Genomic DNA, 14,925 nt, shown 5'->3' with positions numbered 1-14,925 from the left:
CCAACCCTGGCTTTTCCAAGGAAGGCATGGCTGGGGGTTGGGGGACAAGGAACCTGTGGACAGGGAAGATTTTCGGGAGCCCTGTGCATCCCTAATGGCGTGGGGACCTCTTGTGGCTGGAGAATCGGGGATGGGGCCAGGCTTGGCTGGGCTCCCAAAGCCCAGCTGCCTCCCTCTTCTTGGCCCTGCGTGGGCCATGGGGGACACATGGCTGGTACCCGACTGGGCTGGGGAGTGAAGGCTGAGCTGGTGTCTCCTTTCTGTCTTTCAGATTCCAGAGGGTCTTTGGAGCCACACAAACCAGGTAAGTGCCTCACAGAAATCCCAGCTTTAACCCTGAAGAAGGTTTAACTCTCCAAAGAGGGGAGACTGTTAATGGCCATGGAGGGTAAAGAGTGTTTTTGGGATGCAGTGCTTGGCTGCAAGATCTGGAAGACAGTCTCTGTCACCTGGTTGTTTCCTGGTGAGGGAGTCCAAACCCTGCATTCCCTGCCTGGTGGCTATAGGGAACAGGGTGCTTGAAGGAATAACAGCAAATACCCAGTTGCTCACACGTGTGTCTTCTCTTCCAGTGAAAGGCAGGAAGAAACCAGATCTGAGGATAACATGTCCCCCCATTAAACAGCCTGTCGCCAACACAACGTAAGTATCTCTGCTGCTTGCAGATGTTCTCCAGAGCTGGACTTGGCACTTTCTCAAGAGAATGGCCTGTGAGGACTTCAGAAAACCAGCTTAGTTACTCTTTTTTCTTAAGCTCTGGCTTGTGGGTGATGAGAAGGGATTGCACATCCAGGCACATGCATGGCATGTGTCTCTCTGGGAGGTGCCTCTTGATTTTGAAATGATTGAAAGGCAAAGGCTTGGAGACAGCAGAGAAGGTCTCCTTAGTCTTTCTGCCATGGCTGTGCCAACGCCAGAGGGCTAAGATGTGGTGGAGAGAGCAAATCTGCCCAAGGGAAGAAGAGGGGAAGGTTTTTAATGCGGGGGAAGAGAAGAAGTGCCAACAGCTGGACCATGGCAGGATCAGGGGGTGAGGATTGGGGAATGCTTTGCATGACATGAGTATCAGGGATGTTTGGGTTGTTGGCAGCTCCTTGCCCTGGTCTGAGGAAGACACAGACATCTTACATTGTTGTGCTGTGTGGTGCTGGTGCTCAGCAGAATCTTGGGGCACTGGAATTTCTCCCTGCCCTGTTTGCTCCCTGCTGCTGCTGCTTGTTGTGCCGTGGGGCAGAGCCCAGGGTAGCAGTGCTTGGTTTGACAAAGAGCAGATGGCTAAAATTCCTCTTCCATGATGCTCTTCCAAAACACTTCAGGCTGTGTCTCCAGCGCTGAGCCTCGTTTGCTCCAGAAACCTGTTCTAGAGAACTCTCCCAGCTCCAGGAGAGCAGTGAAAGCCCTGAAGGGGAAATATCACTGCTAAAAAGCCCATGTAGAGAGGGCAGATCTGCTGCAGGGGGAGGCAGGAGAACTCCCCCAGTAATTAATGCTGTGCAGCCTCGCATGCAAGAGCCAGCTCCTTCCCCCATGGGTGCATCTGTCTCTGCTCCTGCCACTGTTTGAATTTCCCCTGGAGAAGGCCTCACGTTGGAGTCTGCAGGGTGTTTGCATGCCCTGGGCAGGTGCAAGCTGTCCACAGCTCCTTTTCTCTGTTCTGTTCAAGCTGCAGTGCAAATATTTGCACAGTGCAAGGCTTTTGCTTCGAGTCTTAAGTACTTCCTTGAAGCTGGAGGTTGCTGCGTGCCCTGATGGGAATTGAGAGTTGGGCAATCTCTGCCCTTGGCAGGTCCCAGGGGATGGGGAGAGCAGAGAAGTGAGGCAAGAGGGACAGAACTCTCATGATGGCTCCAAAAGTACCATGCTGCCCGTAATGGGAGGTGGGCAGCAATGAGGAAAAAGGCCATAAAGGATGACTTTCACCTGCCTGGTGTTGTGCAAAGGGTGACACCAAAGTGCTGCCTGCTCTGCCTGCCTGGCACAGGCAGTGAGTGCACACAAGTGACTCACAGGTGAGGAATTACCTGTTGTTCCCTCAGTGTGTGTTTTGGGCTATGTGGCTGTCCTGTTACAACACCTACCTGTCAAAACATGACAGCAAGAGCTGCTCTGCTGCAGGAAGGTCTCACCCCATGGGGCTCGGTTCCCTGGGTTTGTCTGCTGAGCAGGGATGGTTCTGTAGCCTGGTGCTTTGATGCCTGTCTCACCTGGCTGACTCCCCGGGGTTCTCGCTGCCTGTGTGCAGTGAGTGCCTCGTGGGTGTGGGCTGAGGTGTTCCTGGCACGATTAAAGCGTCTGTGAGTGTTTGGAGGGGGCTGGTTTGAACCCACGACAAGGCACAGCGAAAAGCAGCAGCTGAAAGTGCTCGAGGGAATGTGAAACCTGGCTCTGGCCAAGAGGGTTAGTGAAGCTGAGCTTTCTCCTGACTCTCTCTCTTTCCTTGCAGGCCCCCGAGGAACTTGGACTCCAGGGCGTTCATTACCATCGGAGATAAAGTACGTGCCAAAGGGATTTCTTTTTTGCTTGCTTCCAGTTTTGTTTGCCCTGTTCATGGAGAGCTCTGTGGATCATGCCTGGCAACCTGTCAGATCAGGCCTTGAGGTTGCAGAGCACACTGTGAGGTGGATGGTGCCCTTCTGGGGCAGCCTCGTGGCATGGAGCTTTGCAGGGATGAGACATCCCACAGCAGGACCTTTTCCCTGTAGAATAATGGGGTGTCTCTGTGTATTGAGAAGCTGAATGTGTCACCCTGTCTGCAGGATGGCTCATCCCTGACCCTCATGCACTTGCTGACTGGTCTGTCACCTGCAGGCAGTACCTGTGAGACAGGTGGGTGCCATCAAAGGCCATGTGGGCAGTTTGTCCATTGTGGGAGATCACAGCTATTCCTTTGACTGCCTCACCACCCACTGAATGGGTGGGGAGAAGTTCTGCCTGTCTCATCCCTGGAAGTGTTCAAGGCCATGTTGGACAGGGCTTGGAACAACCTGGTCTAGTGGAAGGTGTCCTGTGGAACTGGATGATTTTTAAGGTCCCTTCCAATCTAAACCATTCTGTGATCACACAGCCCGTCTGCCCTAAATCGTGGTGGCTTCACTGTGCCCACAGACTGCCCCAAACAAATTTCCTTTGTTCTGCATACCCACTGGTCTGTGCTACTGCCTGAGGCCCAGGAGAAGCTGGGCACAAAGCTTCTCTCCAAACCCTTTCCTATTGACCTGATGAAAAACACTGCTAGAAATAGCCACTCTCTTTTATTTCATTCCCTTGTTAGGGGCTCTCTTGGGGCTGCAGAAACTGTTTGCAAGGGAGCCAAAAGTACTCTGCATTGGATCAGCCCTATATGTAGTCTCCTCTAGGCTGGGAGATGGCTTGGCTGGTGGGATCTGGGTCCCTTGGCCTCAGTGCAAGGTTTTAGGGTTAGGGGAGAGGAGGGGAAGCTTTGGCTGGGTCCAGGGAGCAGTTCTGCTGCCTGTGCTGTTTTCTGACCATTGTATATTAGTAGCTTGGGGAGGAATGCTCTCTGTGACAGCCTGGGCATGGTGTGTGCAAGGGGACAGTGCTGCAGCTCAGGGAAAGCTCTCTGGAGTCAATTCTTTCCTGCTTCAGTGTTTGCAGGAAGGGTCTGATCCAGATGTTTTGCAGTGACATGATGGAGATGAGGACTTGGGCAGAAGGGCAGCTTTAGGCCGTGGGGGTGGATGATGACCTCAGGTCAGCTGGATCTGTGCAGGCCATTCTGTGCATCCCATTGTCCTGGGAGGGAAGCTGCAGCTCCGTCAGTGCATCCATCACCTCTTGTTGCTGGGCAGGGCAATGCTGGTTCCTGGAGTGTGCTGGGAACTGCCAGCATCTGGGGAAGCCTTAGGGCAAATGCCAGGAAAAGCAAAACACAATAACCTGGAACAACTGCAGAACACATGTCCATGGAAGCACCACCAGATCCTTCCTGGAGGCCCCTGCAGGCACTTGGAGCCTCTGCCAGCTGCCCAGGCTGGGAGGTTGGACATGTCTCCCTTATCCCTGCTCTGCTCATTCCAGGATCCACTGTCCTGCCCAGGAAAGGGCCGGCACCTTCCTGTGCTGGGCAGTGCAGAGCTCGGTGCTGAGCTCAGGCACAGACCTCCCTGCTCTGCCTCACAGCCACATCTGGCTCCAGTCAATGGTGGCAAGGTCCATTGGAGCTGGTGGCTGCTGGCCATGCTGTGGCCAGTGCCAGGTGCAGCTTTGCTGGCCAGGAGCCCGACAGCCACATCTCCCAGCTTGCCTCCTCAGCGCCAGAGGCTGTTTCCTCTCTCCCTGCCCTGGGCGTAGCTCGCAGGCACAGCATCCGGTGCTGGGCTGTGCTTGTTTCCCACCCTCACTGCCTTTGTGGCTACTGGGGCAATTTGGCATCCTGGTATTATTGTTGTTCCCTGGGACTGGAGGAAAACTGGAGGCTGGATAAAGCCTGGCTAAAAGGAGGGCTGTGACTTATGAGGAGCAATGAACTCAGCGTCCAAAAATAGCCCATGTCTCACCGGGTTCGTGCCCTGCCCAACAGAGCCAGCAATTACAGGGGAATGTGTCTTTAGGGAAGCTTGTTTGTGGGTTGTGCAGGAGCTCACTGGCTCCCTGATATGTTGGGCACTCACTGGGCTGAGCACTGGCCATGGGTTTTTTGCAATTTTAAGCAAGACTTAATGGAGTTGTACTTGCCTGAGCTCCATTGTTAGTGCTAACTCAGTTTTACTTTGCTGGCTGCTTTCTGGTGGTGGGAGGAAGTGTCAAAACCAGGTAAAACCCATCTAAACTCCCCAATAATTAGGAATCAAGTCATTGTGTGCACCGTTCCATCTGGCAGAGGCTTTGCACAGGTGTTGTTAGACACATAGTTGTATTTGTGACTGATGACTTTTGGGACGTGGGGAGAAGTGAGGGATCCCTGGCTGCACACAGGGATTTGGAGCTGTGGTGGAGGCTCCTGACTGCTGCCCATGTTGGCACAGGAGCTGTTAAAATCCTGCAAATAGTTCAGCAACTGCAGAAATACCCTTGAGTGGGTCATCCTGAGCAGGCAGTGAGGCACCAACCTTTGGTGCCCTTTCCAGTGGCAGTGTGCCCTGGCTTAAAGGATGAAAGTCCTGATCTCCAGCTGCAGAGGGGGAATTAAATGAGCCTTGGTGAGTATGGGGTGAGAGGGTCTGGGCTCTGATGCAACAGAGACAAAAATACACCCATGTTCTCTAAGTGTGGTGCCTCTGGTACGCACAGGAGTGGGTGGATCCTTTTGGTTCCATTGCTTGGAGATGCCCTGAGTGAGCTGTAAATATCAGATCTCTGCTGATGTCCTTGCTAAGTGTACTTGTGCCTGACTTTATTTCTTCTGTCTTTAAAGAACTTCGAGGTGGAGGCTGATGACCTGGTGGCCATTTCAGAGCTGGGCCGCGGTGCCTACGGTGTGGTGGAGAAGGTGCGGCACGCGCAGAGCGGCACCATCATGGCTGTGAAGGTGAGCACAGCCTCTGGCTGGGGGCATGGAGGGCAGGATGTGCAGCTCCAAGGGAGTGGAGACACTGCTGAGCTCCACTGATTGTGGCAAAATGGGGACAGGCTTATCTGGGTTTGGCAGCCTCTGGTGTTCCTGGTGAGGTTTGGCTGGTGAAGGGTCTGTGCTGATACCAGCTGTGGGGTTGATAAGAGGCTTTGTAATGCAGACTTGGTGCTTGCAGTGCAAGGTTGGGATGTCAAAGTGCCTGTCCAGGCTGCTGGCCTGGTCCTGCATTTGCCACAGAGGTTACCAAGGTTTAGCATTCCTTGAGGTTCTGTCTGGCAGAGGGAATCTGGGCATCTCCTGGGTGGTACTGGCTGCAGAACAAGCATTAAATGCTTGCCCTGGCCCCAGAACTGCATGGCCTGTGAGTCAGACTGAGGGATGATGTTACTCCACCTACACCAAACCTTCCCTTTCTCATGTTTGTCTCAGAGGATTCGAGCCACTGTGAACACTCAGGAACAGAAGAGGTTATTGATGGACTTGGACATCTCCATGAGGACAGTTGACTGTTTCTACACTGTCACCTTCTACGGAGCCCTCTTCCGTGAGGTACTGAGCTGGCGGATGCCTGGTGGGCACCTGGGGGCTGTGTGACTGTGCTGAGGGCATCAAACTGTGCCAAAGCCCCTCTGTGCTCTCCAGCCCAGCTGTGCTGCTTGAGGTGCTGCCGTGATTTAAAGTCAAAGGCTTCCCTTCTGCAGGCAGCATTGACCACATCCCATTCCATCCCATATGGCAGATGCCTGAGTGTGTTGTCCATGGCCTGGGCTGACTTTGGAGCAGACCCTCAAAAGGAGGCTTTGGTGGCACCTGGACATCTGTGCCCATCACTGTCCAGTGCAGAGCCTGTGTGCTGATGGTGTGGCCAACAGCAGCTGCATGGCAGGGCCTTTGTCTTCCCCTCTGTGGAAAGGGCAGTGTCCATTTGTCCATCCATCCCCACCACTCTCTTCAGCTCCCACAGACTTCCAGGAAATTCCCTCTCAACTGCTCTCTCTCCATCTGCAGGGTGATGTGTGGATCTGCATGGAGCTCATGGACACCTCCCTAGATAAATTCTACAAGAAAGTTCTGGAGAAGAAGAAAACCATCCCTGAAGACATCCTGGGGAAAATGGCTGTGTCTGTGAGTGCCTCTTGTGTTCTATGTGGGTTTGTGCATTCCCTGCCCTTGGTGGAGGTCTCTGAGGCCCATGTTGTGTTTGCAGGGGAAACCTGGTGCTGTGTGTGACTAATGGATGCTTTTTCCCTCTTCTTTGTCCCCAGATTGTACGAGCTTTGGAGCACCTGCACAGTAAACTGTCTGTAATCCACAGAGGTAGGTGCTGGATGGGTTAGTGGCTGGAGATCTGACCTTGGAATAAATTAGGGGAGGACTCCTTTCCAGGAGATAGGTGGTGTGCCCCTCTGGAATGCCCAAAGGGGGATCTGCTGGTACTTAGGGCAGTGGTGCACAGATCTAAATGCCCAGGGCTTGTCCCTGAGATGCATCCCTCATACCTCTGCTTGCAGGATGTTGTTCTCTTCCTCCTTTACAGAAGAATTTGGTAGAATTGGGCTTTTAAGACTGTTCTGGGCACATAAATCTTTCCTGAGGAGCTGGGCATTAACTCTTCCACATTGCATTTCAACCTTTTGACCTGTGTTTTTAGAGAAGAGGCTTTTTCTGCCAGGAGGACATGGTTATAGTTTATCTGGGAATGACATTTACTGAAATAAGACTAGTGGGGTTTTGTCTCCCTTGTGTTGGGGCTGGTCTGGTTCCCCCTTAGGGCAGCAGGGAGTTGTCCATCTTACCTCAGACTCTTCAATACTCCTGCAAAGACCCAATTTGCCCTCTTGTATTTTCTCTTAGATGTAAAACCTTCCAACGTGCTGATCAACAAGGAGGGACACGTGAAAATGTGTGACTTTGGGATCAGTGGCTACTTGGTGGACTCCGTTGCGAAGACCATGGATGCTGGGTGCAAACCCTACATGGCTGTGAGTGCAATCATCTGCAGCCTTCAGCCCTGACTCAGAGAAATCACTCTTAGTTCACCTCCATCGTGAGACAAAAACCAGAGAGTGCTCTGCTCTCCCTGGCTCAGCAGAGCCCTCTGAGCATGGGATTACCCTCCCTGTAAGCCCTGCTCTGTTAATCCTGCAGTGGACTCTGCCACCTTCCATTTGCAGAAGGATAAAAGACTGGCTGGTGCTGGTTGTGGTGGTTGGAATGGCTGCTCCTTGTTGGATAGAAAATGCTGAGATTTTCCTTGACAGGATTGTTTAATTTCATCCTCAAGTCAGGATGAATTTCCCTTTGCCCTCTGTGGCATCCATGTGGGTAGTTTCTGCTCCTGGGGCAGGATTGTGTTGCAGGGATAGTACAAGTCTCTCTCTCCTGAGAAGAGGGAGAGTTGATGCGAGTTGTGTAGAGCCAGATTTAACCTCAGACTCTGCCTCCATGGGGACATAAACCAGGGAGATCCACCCAGCCTGGGTTTTGGATCCTGTAGGGGTTTGTACTTTGGGGAAAACGAGAAGAAGTTACAACATCTTCCATTTTGCTATTACAGCCAGAAAGAATAAACCCAGAACTCAACCAGAAGGGTTACAACGTGAAGTCGGATGTCTGGAGCCTTGGGATCACAATGGTAACACCAAGGGCTGGGTCCTGCAGCTGCAGCCCTGGGCTTGGGGTGGGGTTTGGGCTGGTGGGACTGTACCCCTGCTGTGAGCAGTGGCAGCTGGGTGGGAACCCACCAAACAGGGCTAAATTCTGAGTGTGGTAGCTCAGGGCATGAAGTTAAACACTCAGGGCACAGGGTGGGGGCTGCCCTGACACACAGGGTGTCTCTGCCTAGGACAGGCAGCTCTGGGCTGGGATGTGCTGCCAGTGTTGCCACCACCGCTGTGGCTTTTTCTGAGTCACCTGGAAAATGTGCCAGGACATCATCCATCTTCTGTCCTGCTCTCCCTTCTTGCTCCTTCCTGATGGATTCTGGAGTGTTAATCCAAGGGGTTCCCTTGTACCCTCTGCTTGGTTCCACAGTTACCTGTGTGCAGTGCCAGCTCTGGAAAGCTCCATGTGGCTCTGAGCTGTGCTGGTGTGGGGTCAGGCTCCCAGGGGACAATACATGGATGGCAGTGGATTTAGTTGGGCTGAAAGTCTGCCTTTTAAAAGCTTTGCAGTTCCCTGTGTGCTGGCTGGAGAGGTGGTCAGTGCAGCAGGGTTTGCTGCAGCTTGGGCACAGCTTTCCTGCTTTATCCTTCTCCCACATCACCAGAGCCTTGCAGGGGGATCGGGACAAGTCCTGCTGTGCCGAGAGCTGCTGTGTGTGGTTTGCAGCAAATCCTGCCTGCAGGGTATCTCAGAACAGCCAACAGGAAGGGGAAACACTTTCAGTTCCAAAATCGCAGCTGCTCAGGATGGTTTATCCACCTCCTGCAAGAAATGGATCTTGCAGAAGGCAGCTGAGATCCTCTGGCGCCAGAGGACAGAGGAAATCCCAGCTGCTGGCTCTGAGGGATGCCGCCTGGAAACAGGGCTCTGCTTTCCAGGAGACTCTGGGGTAGATGATTCTCAGGAATTTTTCCTCTGCCCTCTTAGCCATGGCCTTTGTTTTGGGTGCTGCATTCCTTTGCTGCACAGTTCTCCTGGAAACCCTTCCCTCTTTCCCGGCCAGTCTTGTCCACAGTGCCAAACCCAAGCCCCTCTCCTTGGTGTCCCCATGCCAGTGCAGAGCTGGGCTGGCTGGCTGGAAATGTCATCAGCTGCAGGAAGCAGTGGGATGAGAGACTGTGAATGATGGAATATTCAAACCTTCCCGAAGCTGAAGGGGAGAGGGGACCTTGCTGAAAGCCAGCCAGCCTGCAGCTGAGTGGAGCTGTTTGATTCCCTCTCATGTCTTCCTGCTGGATTGGCTTCCTGGGGTTGGTTTTTTTTATTGTTTCTGAAGGAGTTGGATTGATTTCAGACTGGATAGTTTTTGGGCCATTGAGTTGCAGGGCTAATCCAGGCCTTCCTGGAATGGCTTCATTCAGTTTTCCAGCAGCAGGAGCTGAGCTCCCCTGACCTGAGACAGAGGCAGGTGAGGGCACTGGGCTCTGCCCCTGCTCTGTCCTTTCAGGTTTGTTATTCCTCCCATCCTGTCACACTCTACCAGGCAGCTCTGGAGGTTCTGTTGCCCATTTTGAGATCCTTGACATGAGGAGAAATGCCCAGGAGCTGTGACAGGCTTTTTCCTGCTTGCATGGTTGTGGAACAGAGGTGACTTGTAGGAAGGACCCAGTAATCGAGGTGGTTTTGGCAAAGATTTTGATAAGTGATGTTATAGCATTTAATTTGTCTCGGGTTTGTGGATTTTTTTGTGTGTTTAGCTCATACAGTTCTAGCCCAAGACCTCGAGGCTGCCTCAGGGCCAGCAGAGCACTTTGGAAGCCAGTGCAGAAACTGTGTGCTGTTACTATTATCTTTTTAAATAATCCCATTTTACATATCTTTGGTGGCTTCCTGTAAATGCATTAATATGCCAAGCCAGCCTCAAAAGGAAGTATTTTTGGCCTGTGGGTCTCTGTGTTTAAAAAAAAAAAAGGTATGACCCAAATTGAAAATGGTTTGTAAGGAAGGAGGGTTTGCATTGACTCTGAGCTGGCTCAGACAGGCTGTGTGGGGCTGTGCTCGTCCTGCTGTCTCAGGTTTCCCTGTCTCCATCCTCAGATTGAACTGGCCATTCTCCGCTTCCCATATGAGTCCTGGGGCACCCCCTTCCAGCAGCTCAAGCAGGTGGTGGAGGAGCCCTCGCCCCAGCTGCCTGCTGAGCGCTTCTCCAAGGAGTTTGTGGACTTCACAGCGCAGTGGTGAGTCCCCAGCAGGGACTGGTGGCTCCTGCCAGCCTGGCTGACGAGGGGCCCTGAGCCATGGGGGTTGGAGTGAAACATGGGGCTGGGTTTGACACCCTTTTGGAGCTCATTTCTCCCCACCTCTGTACCAGGGCTGGTGCTTGGCATGGCAGGAAGCGCTGCCCAAACTGGTTTTGCTCTCGGCCTGACTCACCCAGGCTGGTTGGAAGGCACAGATGTTTCCCTTCCCCTTTTGCTGTTGCTGCAGCTGAAATTTTGGTGGTTTCTGGCCAATGAAACCAGAACGAACTCCTGGCAGCCTCTTGGTGCCTCTGGGTGAAAGCTGGTTTGTGGTTTCGTGGGAAGCTGTTCCCCTCGGGGTGTTGCCCGCTCCCTGTGTGCTGCTTGGAGCTGCCAGGCAGTGCAGTGAGTGGGAAACCATCTCCTCTCCTCCCCAGTTGTTCTGGTCAGTGTGGGGTAGACTGCAGAGCTGCTTGGCTTTTGCTTTTCATGGCAAAACACAGAGTTGTCCTTTCCCAGTTACCTGCCTGGCTGCTCTGCTGGTGGTTCAAACCTGCTCAGCCAAGGAGGGAGAGGGACGGGTGCAGCCCACAAGAAACATGTCATGTTGGTTGGGAAGGGGAGATCCCCCATGACAGACCACATACAGCAAAACAGAAAGATCCTACAGCCTTTCTCTCCTGCTTTTTTTAATTCCAGCTTAAGGAAGAACCCAGCTGAGAGAATGAACTATTTAGAACTTATGGTAAGTGTGGAGCTGTTTCTGCTGGTCTTTATCCAAAGCATTTCGAAAGCCAAATCAGTGGTCCAGCAGGTTCTAGGACATGGGACTACAGGATGAGTGGGTGATTTTTCATGCATGGAGCAGGGTGGGTGTAGTGTGTCTAAGATGGAAGGGTGTGTTGATTTCATGGGTGTTAAGGTCAGGGTTTATGGGTGTTTTCTCTCTCTGTGTCTGCTCTTGGAAAGTTCAGGCCTCAAAGTGTGGCAGTACAGCTGCCAGGGTGGGATGTCTTGCTGGGGTTGAACCTAGAAATGCTGAAGGGTGTTGCCCATGGCAGCCTGGGGGGTAGGTTGGTGTCTGTTCCCAGCACCTCCCCAGCTGTGTGAAATCCACATCCCCCCTGTCTGCACCTGGGCTTGTCTGTCTTCGGGTGTCAGCTGATGTTCTCTGGTCTCATTGGCAGGAACACCCATTCTTTACCTTGCACGACACCAAAGAGACTGACATGGCCTCCTTCGTGACAGAGATCCTCGGGGAAGACTCCTAACTCCTGACGGGAGCTCAGCCCTGGCTTCCTGCAGTCCCCTCCATCCCGCCCCGCAGAAGAGCCTTGAGGACTCGAGTTGATGGTGGTTTGCACACATGGCACCTCCCCAGCCTGGGGGCATCTCCGGCCCCACCCGGCCTCACAATCGCTTTTCTCTTTGCCCTGTGAAATCCCCCAGGATGAGCCTTTTGAAGCCAACACCTTTCCAGCTCAGCCATGGAGACCTAAGGCTCAGGAGCTCCCTGCTGATGGCATTGTATTCCTCCTGGGGAGAGGACTGTGCCCGTGGTGCCTGAGCGGGCAGAGGGTGCCAGAGGGCATCTCCCCTCCCCAGCAAGCAGCCTGTGCACAGTGCGGGGCCTTGTGTTTCTTTGCTGCCTGGGGAAGGCAGAGAGAAGCAAAGCTGCTGTGCTTGCACCACTCCTGCCTGCCCAAAGCCCCTTCCCCGGAGTCTGGTCGCACTCGCCTTCCTTTTGTGCCTGGCTCTGTTCCCAGGGGCCTCCACAGCTTTGTAGGGGGTTGTGGGGCTCCCTGGGTGTGCTGCTGTTCATACCAGAGGCTGTTCTGGCTCTACACCTTAATGACCCTTTGAGGCAGCATCAGGTTGGGCATCCCCCTCTGTCAATCGATACACTGCTCCCTTGTTGGGGGGAAAAAAGGGCATTTTTCCAGGAGCCCACCTTGGCACAAGCTGCAGCCAGTGCTGTTCCCATGCCTGCCCACAGGACTCCATCCAGCACTCCCTTCCCTCGTGGGCACAAGGTGATGGAGAGGCAGCAGGTCCCTGGTGCAACCTCTCTCCCCTCCCTGGGCTGGGAGGACACATCCCCACTCTGGGCATCGCCCTCCACTGCCCTGGCTGCTCCACCTACCCCCTGCCTCCTGGAGAAGACTCTGCTCCAGCTCCCTCCCAACCTGGAGCTGATGTAAGACCTTGCACTGTGACACCCACTTGTTCTGGAGGCTGAACTCACACTCCTCGTGTCCCAAACTGCCTCCACCCCCTCCAGCTGCCCAGGTGTCAGCGGGGCCCAAACCCCAGTGCCGTGCCCGGGGCTGCCTCACTTGTACATTTGATGTCTATATATAATGGACTTTGTAACATGTTTCCTAGTTTTAATCTAACTTGCTATAAATTAAAGCCCTTCTGTGTGGGAGGAGGGAGGAGCAGTTCCTTCTCTCCTGACAAATCCACTGTGAAACCCTGATGTGTTTCCCCAGGCTCCCAGCCTGAGGAGCCAGGGGAGCAAGAGGGATTTCTGGCTTCTACTGTACATGATCTCGGATAAATGCACCGGCTGTGGATTCTGGGTTTTTTAATAATTGAGTTTTTCAGAAGGATTTTTTTTCTTTTCTAATATATTTGTGTGTGTGTATTTGTGCACTATATATATATATATATTATATATTTTTAAATCAATGATGAATGTGTGAATATCTATATGGCCAGCAGATTTGGTGAATGGATAGCATTTTTCTGGCTAAATTTGGGCAGATGGGGAAGGGGTCACTAGAAAACACCCTGGCCTAAGATGATTTTTTTTTAAAAGAAATACATCTATTTTTTAACTGAATCTTTTAAAAGCATTATTCCTGAAATTCAAGCCCTGGAGGTCTGGATTTCAGGGTGCATTTCCAGCGTTCAGGGTCCCCCTCAATGAAGAATGATGTCCCCTTAAATTCATTGCTCCCACCTCCTGCAGCCCAGGGTTTGAAGGGGCACTGGGGGACCCTCTGCCTGGGAACTGGGGTGTTCCACACCATCTATCCCTGCCAACTGCTCCCAGGAAAGCTGCTTTGGGGCAAATGGCTTTCAGTCCTTCATGTCCCCATGACAGTAATGCTTTTCCCTCGTCATCCCCCTGATCCCTTTCTGAGTCCACAAATCCTGAGAAAACCAGCCTAGGTGGAGCTGCACAAACCTTATTTGGCTTTGGTTCGATCCTGACCCCCCCCTCGCCCAGCTCTGGGTGGAAAATAAGGAAGTGATTGATGTTCTCCCTGTCTCCCTCCTCGTCCCATTCTGCAAACCACCCGATGCTCACCTGTACCCGCTCCGTGTGACAGCTTTGCTGCTGAGATGTACAATTGTTGGTTTTTTTCATAGTTGGTTACTTTGGATTACTTTTGTTTTGATGTTGAGCTTTTATTTTTCCCCCCCTTCTTTCCTTGTTTTGACCCCTCTCCCCTTCCTTTATCTCGCCCTTTTTTGGTGCTTTGGGGTATGGTGGGGTTTTTTGTGTGTTTGTTTCTTTTTTTTTCTTTTTCTCCCTGCATTTCACCTCCTGGAGAGAGTCACGATTCCTGTATTTTGGAAAAGTGGAGCAACTGCCCTTTCAGACAGGAGGGAGATGCCTCTGGGGTGGGCTTGGGCCCTTGTGGATGAAGTGAGGCTTTCCTGAAGAGGTAAACACCACCTCACTGTGCCAGCTGCTCTGTTTCATTTGCCAGGGGTCTTACCTGTCCATATCCCATGTCCCTCCTCACTTCCCTGTCCTGTGTTGTTCCCTCTGTGCTGGCAGTTCCTGGTGGGGGAACCAGCTTGGCTTTAAGATGGGCAAGGATTTTCTCTCACATCAGAAGCCTCTCTCCCCTTGTACTGCTGGGAACAGTCTGTACCCCTCAACTCCAATCCTTGTTTTCAATAAAATTCATCCTCAAACCTGCTTCTTGTCACCTCTTGTTGCTTTTTTAGCATCAGCTTGGGCTGCTCAGGCTCCTGAGCACCCCGAGGAGGTGGGTCCTAATTAGGGGACCCCCTCGATCCCATCAGGATCCCTGGGGCAGCCCCCACGGGACTGGGGGAGTGGCAGCCTGGGGAGGGCTCCTACTGCCTCTCTACTTTCTCTTCCTCCTGGAGGGTGATGCTGGTTCCAATCGGGAGGTGGAACAACACAGAACCCCCCACCAAAGCATCATCTCAGGAGTGAGACCCCTCCGGAGCATCCCACCCCCGGGACTGGTGCCAGGGGGTACCCAGGGCTCTGCTCCCCCTACGTTGGGCAGGGAAGGAGGGTGAGTGGGTGCTGGGGAGTGGGTTCCTGGGCCGGCCAAGAGCGGGGGAGGACCCAGGGGTTGGGGGGGTCCCAGGGCAGCAGGAGCTGCCCGCGGCCGCGAGGGGGAGGCAGCGCCCGGCGGGACGAGCCGGGACCCGGCGGGACGAGCCGGGACCCGGCGGGACGAGCCGGGACCCGGCGGGACGAGCCGGGACCCGGCGGGACGAGCCGGGACCCGGCGGGACGAGCCGGGACCCGGCGGGACGAGCCGGGACCCGGCG

At 53.4% G+C, this 14,925-nt stretch overlaps 1 protein-coding gene across 3 annotated transcripts in view; it reads left to right on the top strand.

The window, feature by feature from the left end:
• MAP2K3 (mitogen-activated protein kinase kinase 3) overlaps positions 1 to 14,314 on the top strand; it is a 33,690-nt gene extending 19,376 nt beyond the window's left edge. For 2 of the 3 annotated variants that reach the window (XM_071571102.1, XM_071571104.1), the window contains exons 2-13: positions 272 to 304; positions 573 to 642; positions 2,444 to 2,492; positions 5,375 to 5,488; positions 5,963 to 6,082; positions 6,542 to 6,658; positions 6,799 to 6,850; positions 7,388 to 7,515; positions 8,091 to 8,168; positions 10,235 to 10,374; positions 11,077 to 11,122; positions 11,565 to 14,314. In XM_071571102.1, the coding sequence (XP_071427203.1) occupies positions 272 to 304; positions 573 to 642; positions 2,444 to 2,492; positions 5,375 to 5,488; positions 5,963 to 6,082; positions 6,542 to 6,658; positions 6,799 to 6,850; positions 7,388 to 7,515; positions 8,091 to 8,168; positions 10,235 to 10,374; positions 11,077 to 11,122; positions 11,565 to 11,648 (1,031 nt within the window). In that variant the 3' untranslated portion in view covers positions 11,649 to 14,314. Of the gene's footprint in view, positions 1 to 271; positions 305 to 572; positions 643 to 2,275; positions 2,295 to 2,443; positions 2,493 to 5,374; positions 5,489 to 5,962; positions 6,083 to 6,541; positions 6,659 to 6,798; positions 6,851 to 7,387; positions 7,516 to 8,090; positions 8,169 to 10,234; positions 10,375 to 11,076; positions 11,123 to 11,564 lie in introns of those variants that run through there. The other variant, XM_071571105.1, reaches the window with a different exon arrangement.
• The last annotated feature ends 611 nt before the right edge of the window (positions 14,315 to 14,925 follow it).

Source organism: Pithys albifrons, chromosome 16, assembly GCF_047495875.1.
Source record: "Pithys albifrons albifrons isolate INPA30051 chromosome 16, PitAlb_v1, whole genome shotgun sequence".
In the NCBI taxonomy this organism is placed as follows: Eukaryota; Metazoa; Chordata; class Aves; order Passeriformes; family Thamnophilidae; genus Pithys; species Pithys albifrons.
The sequence above is the reverse complement of the archived record's forward strand: the minus strand, read 5'-3'. Positions and strand labels throughout refer to the sequence as shown.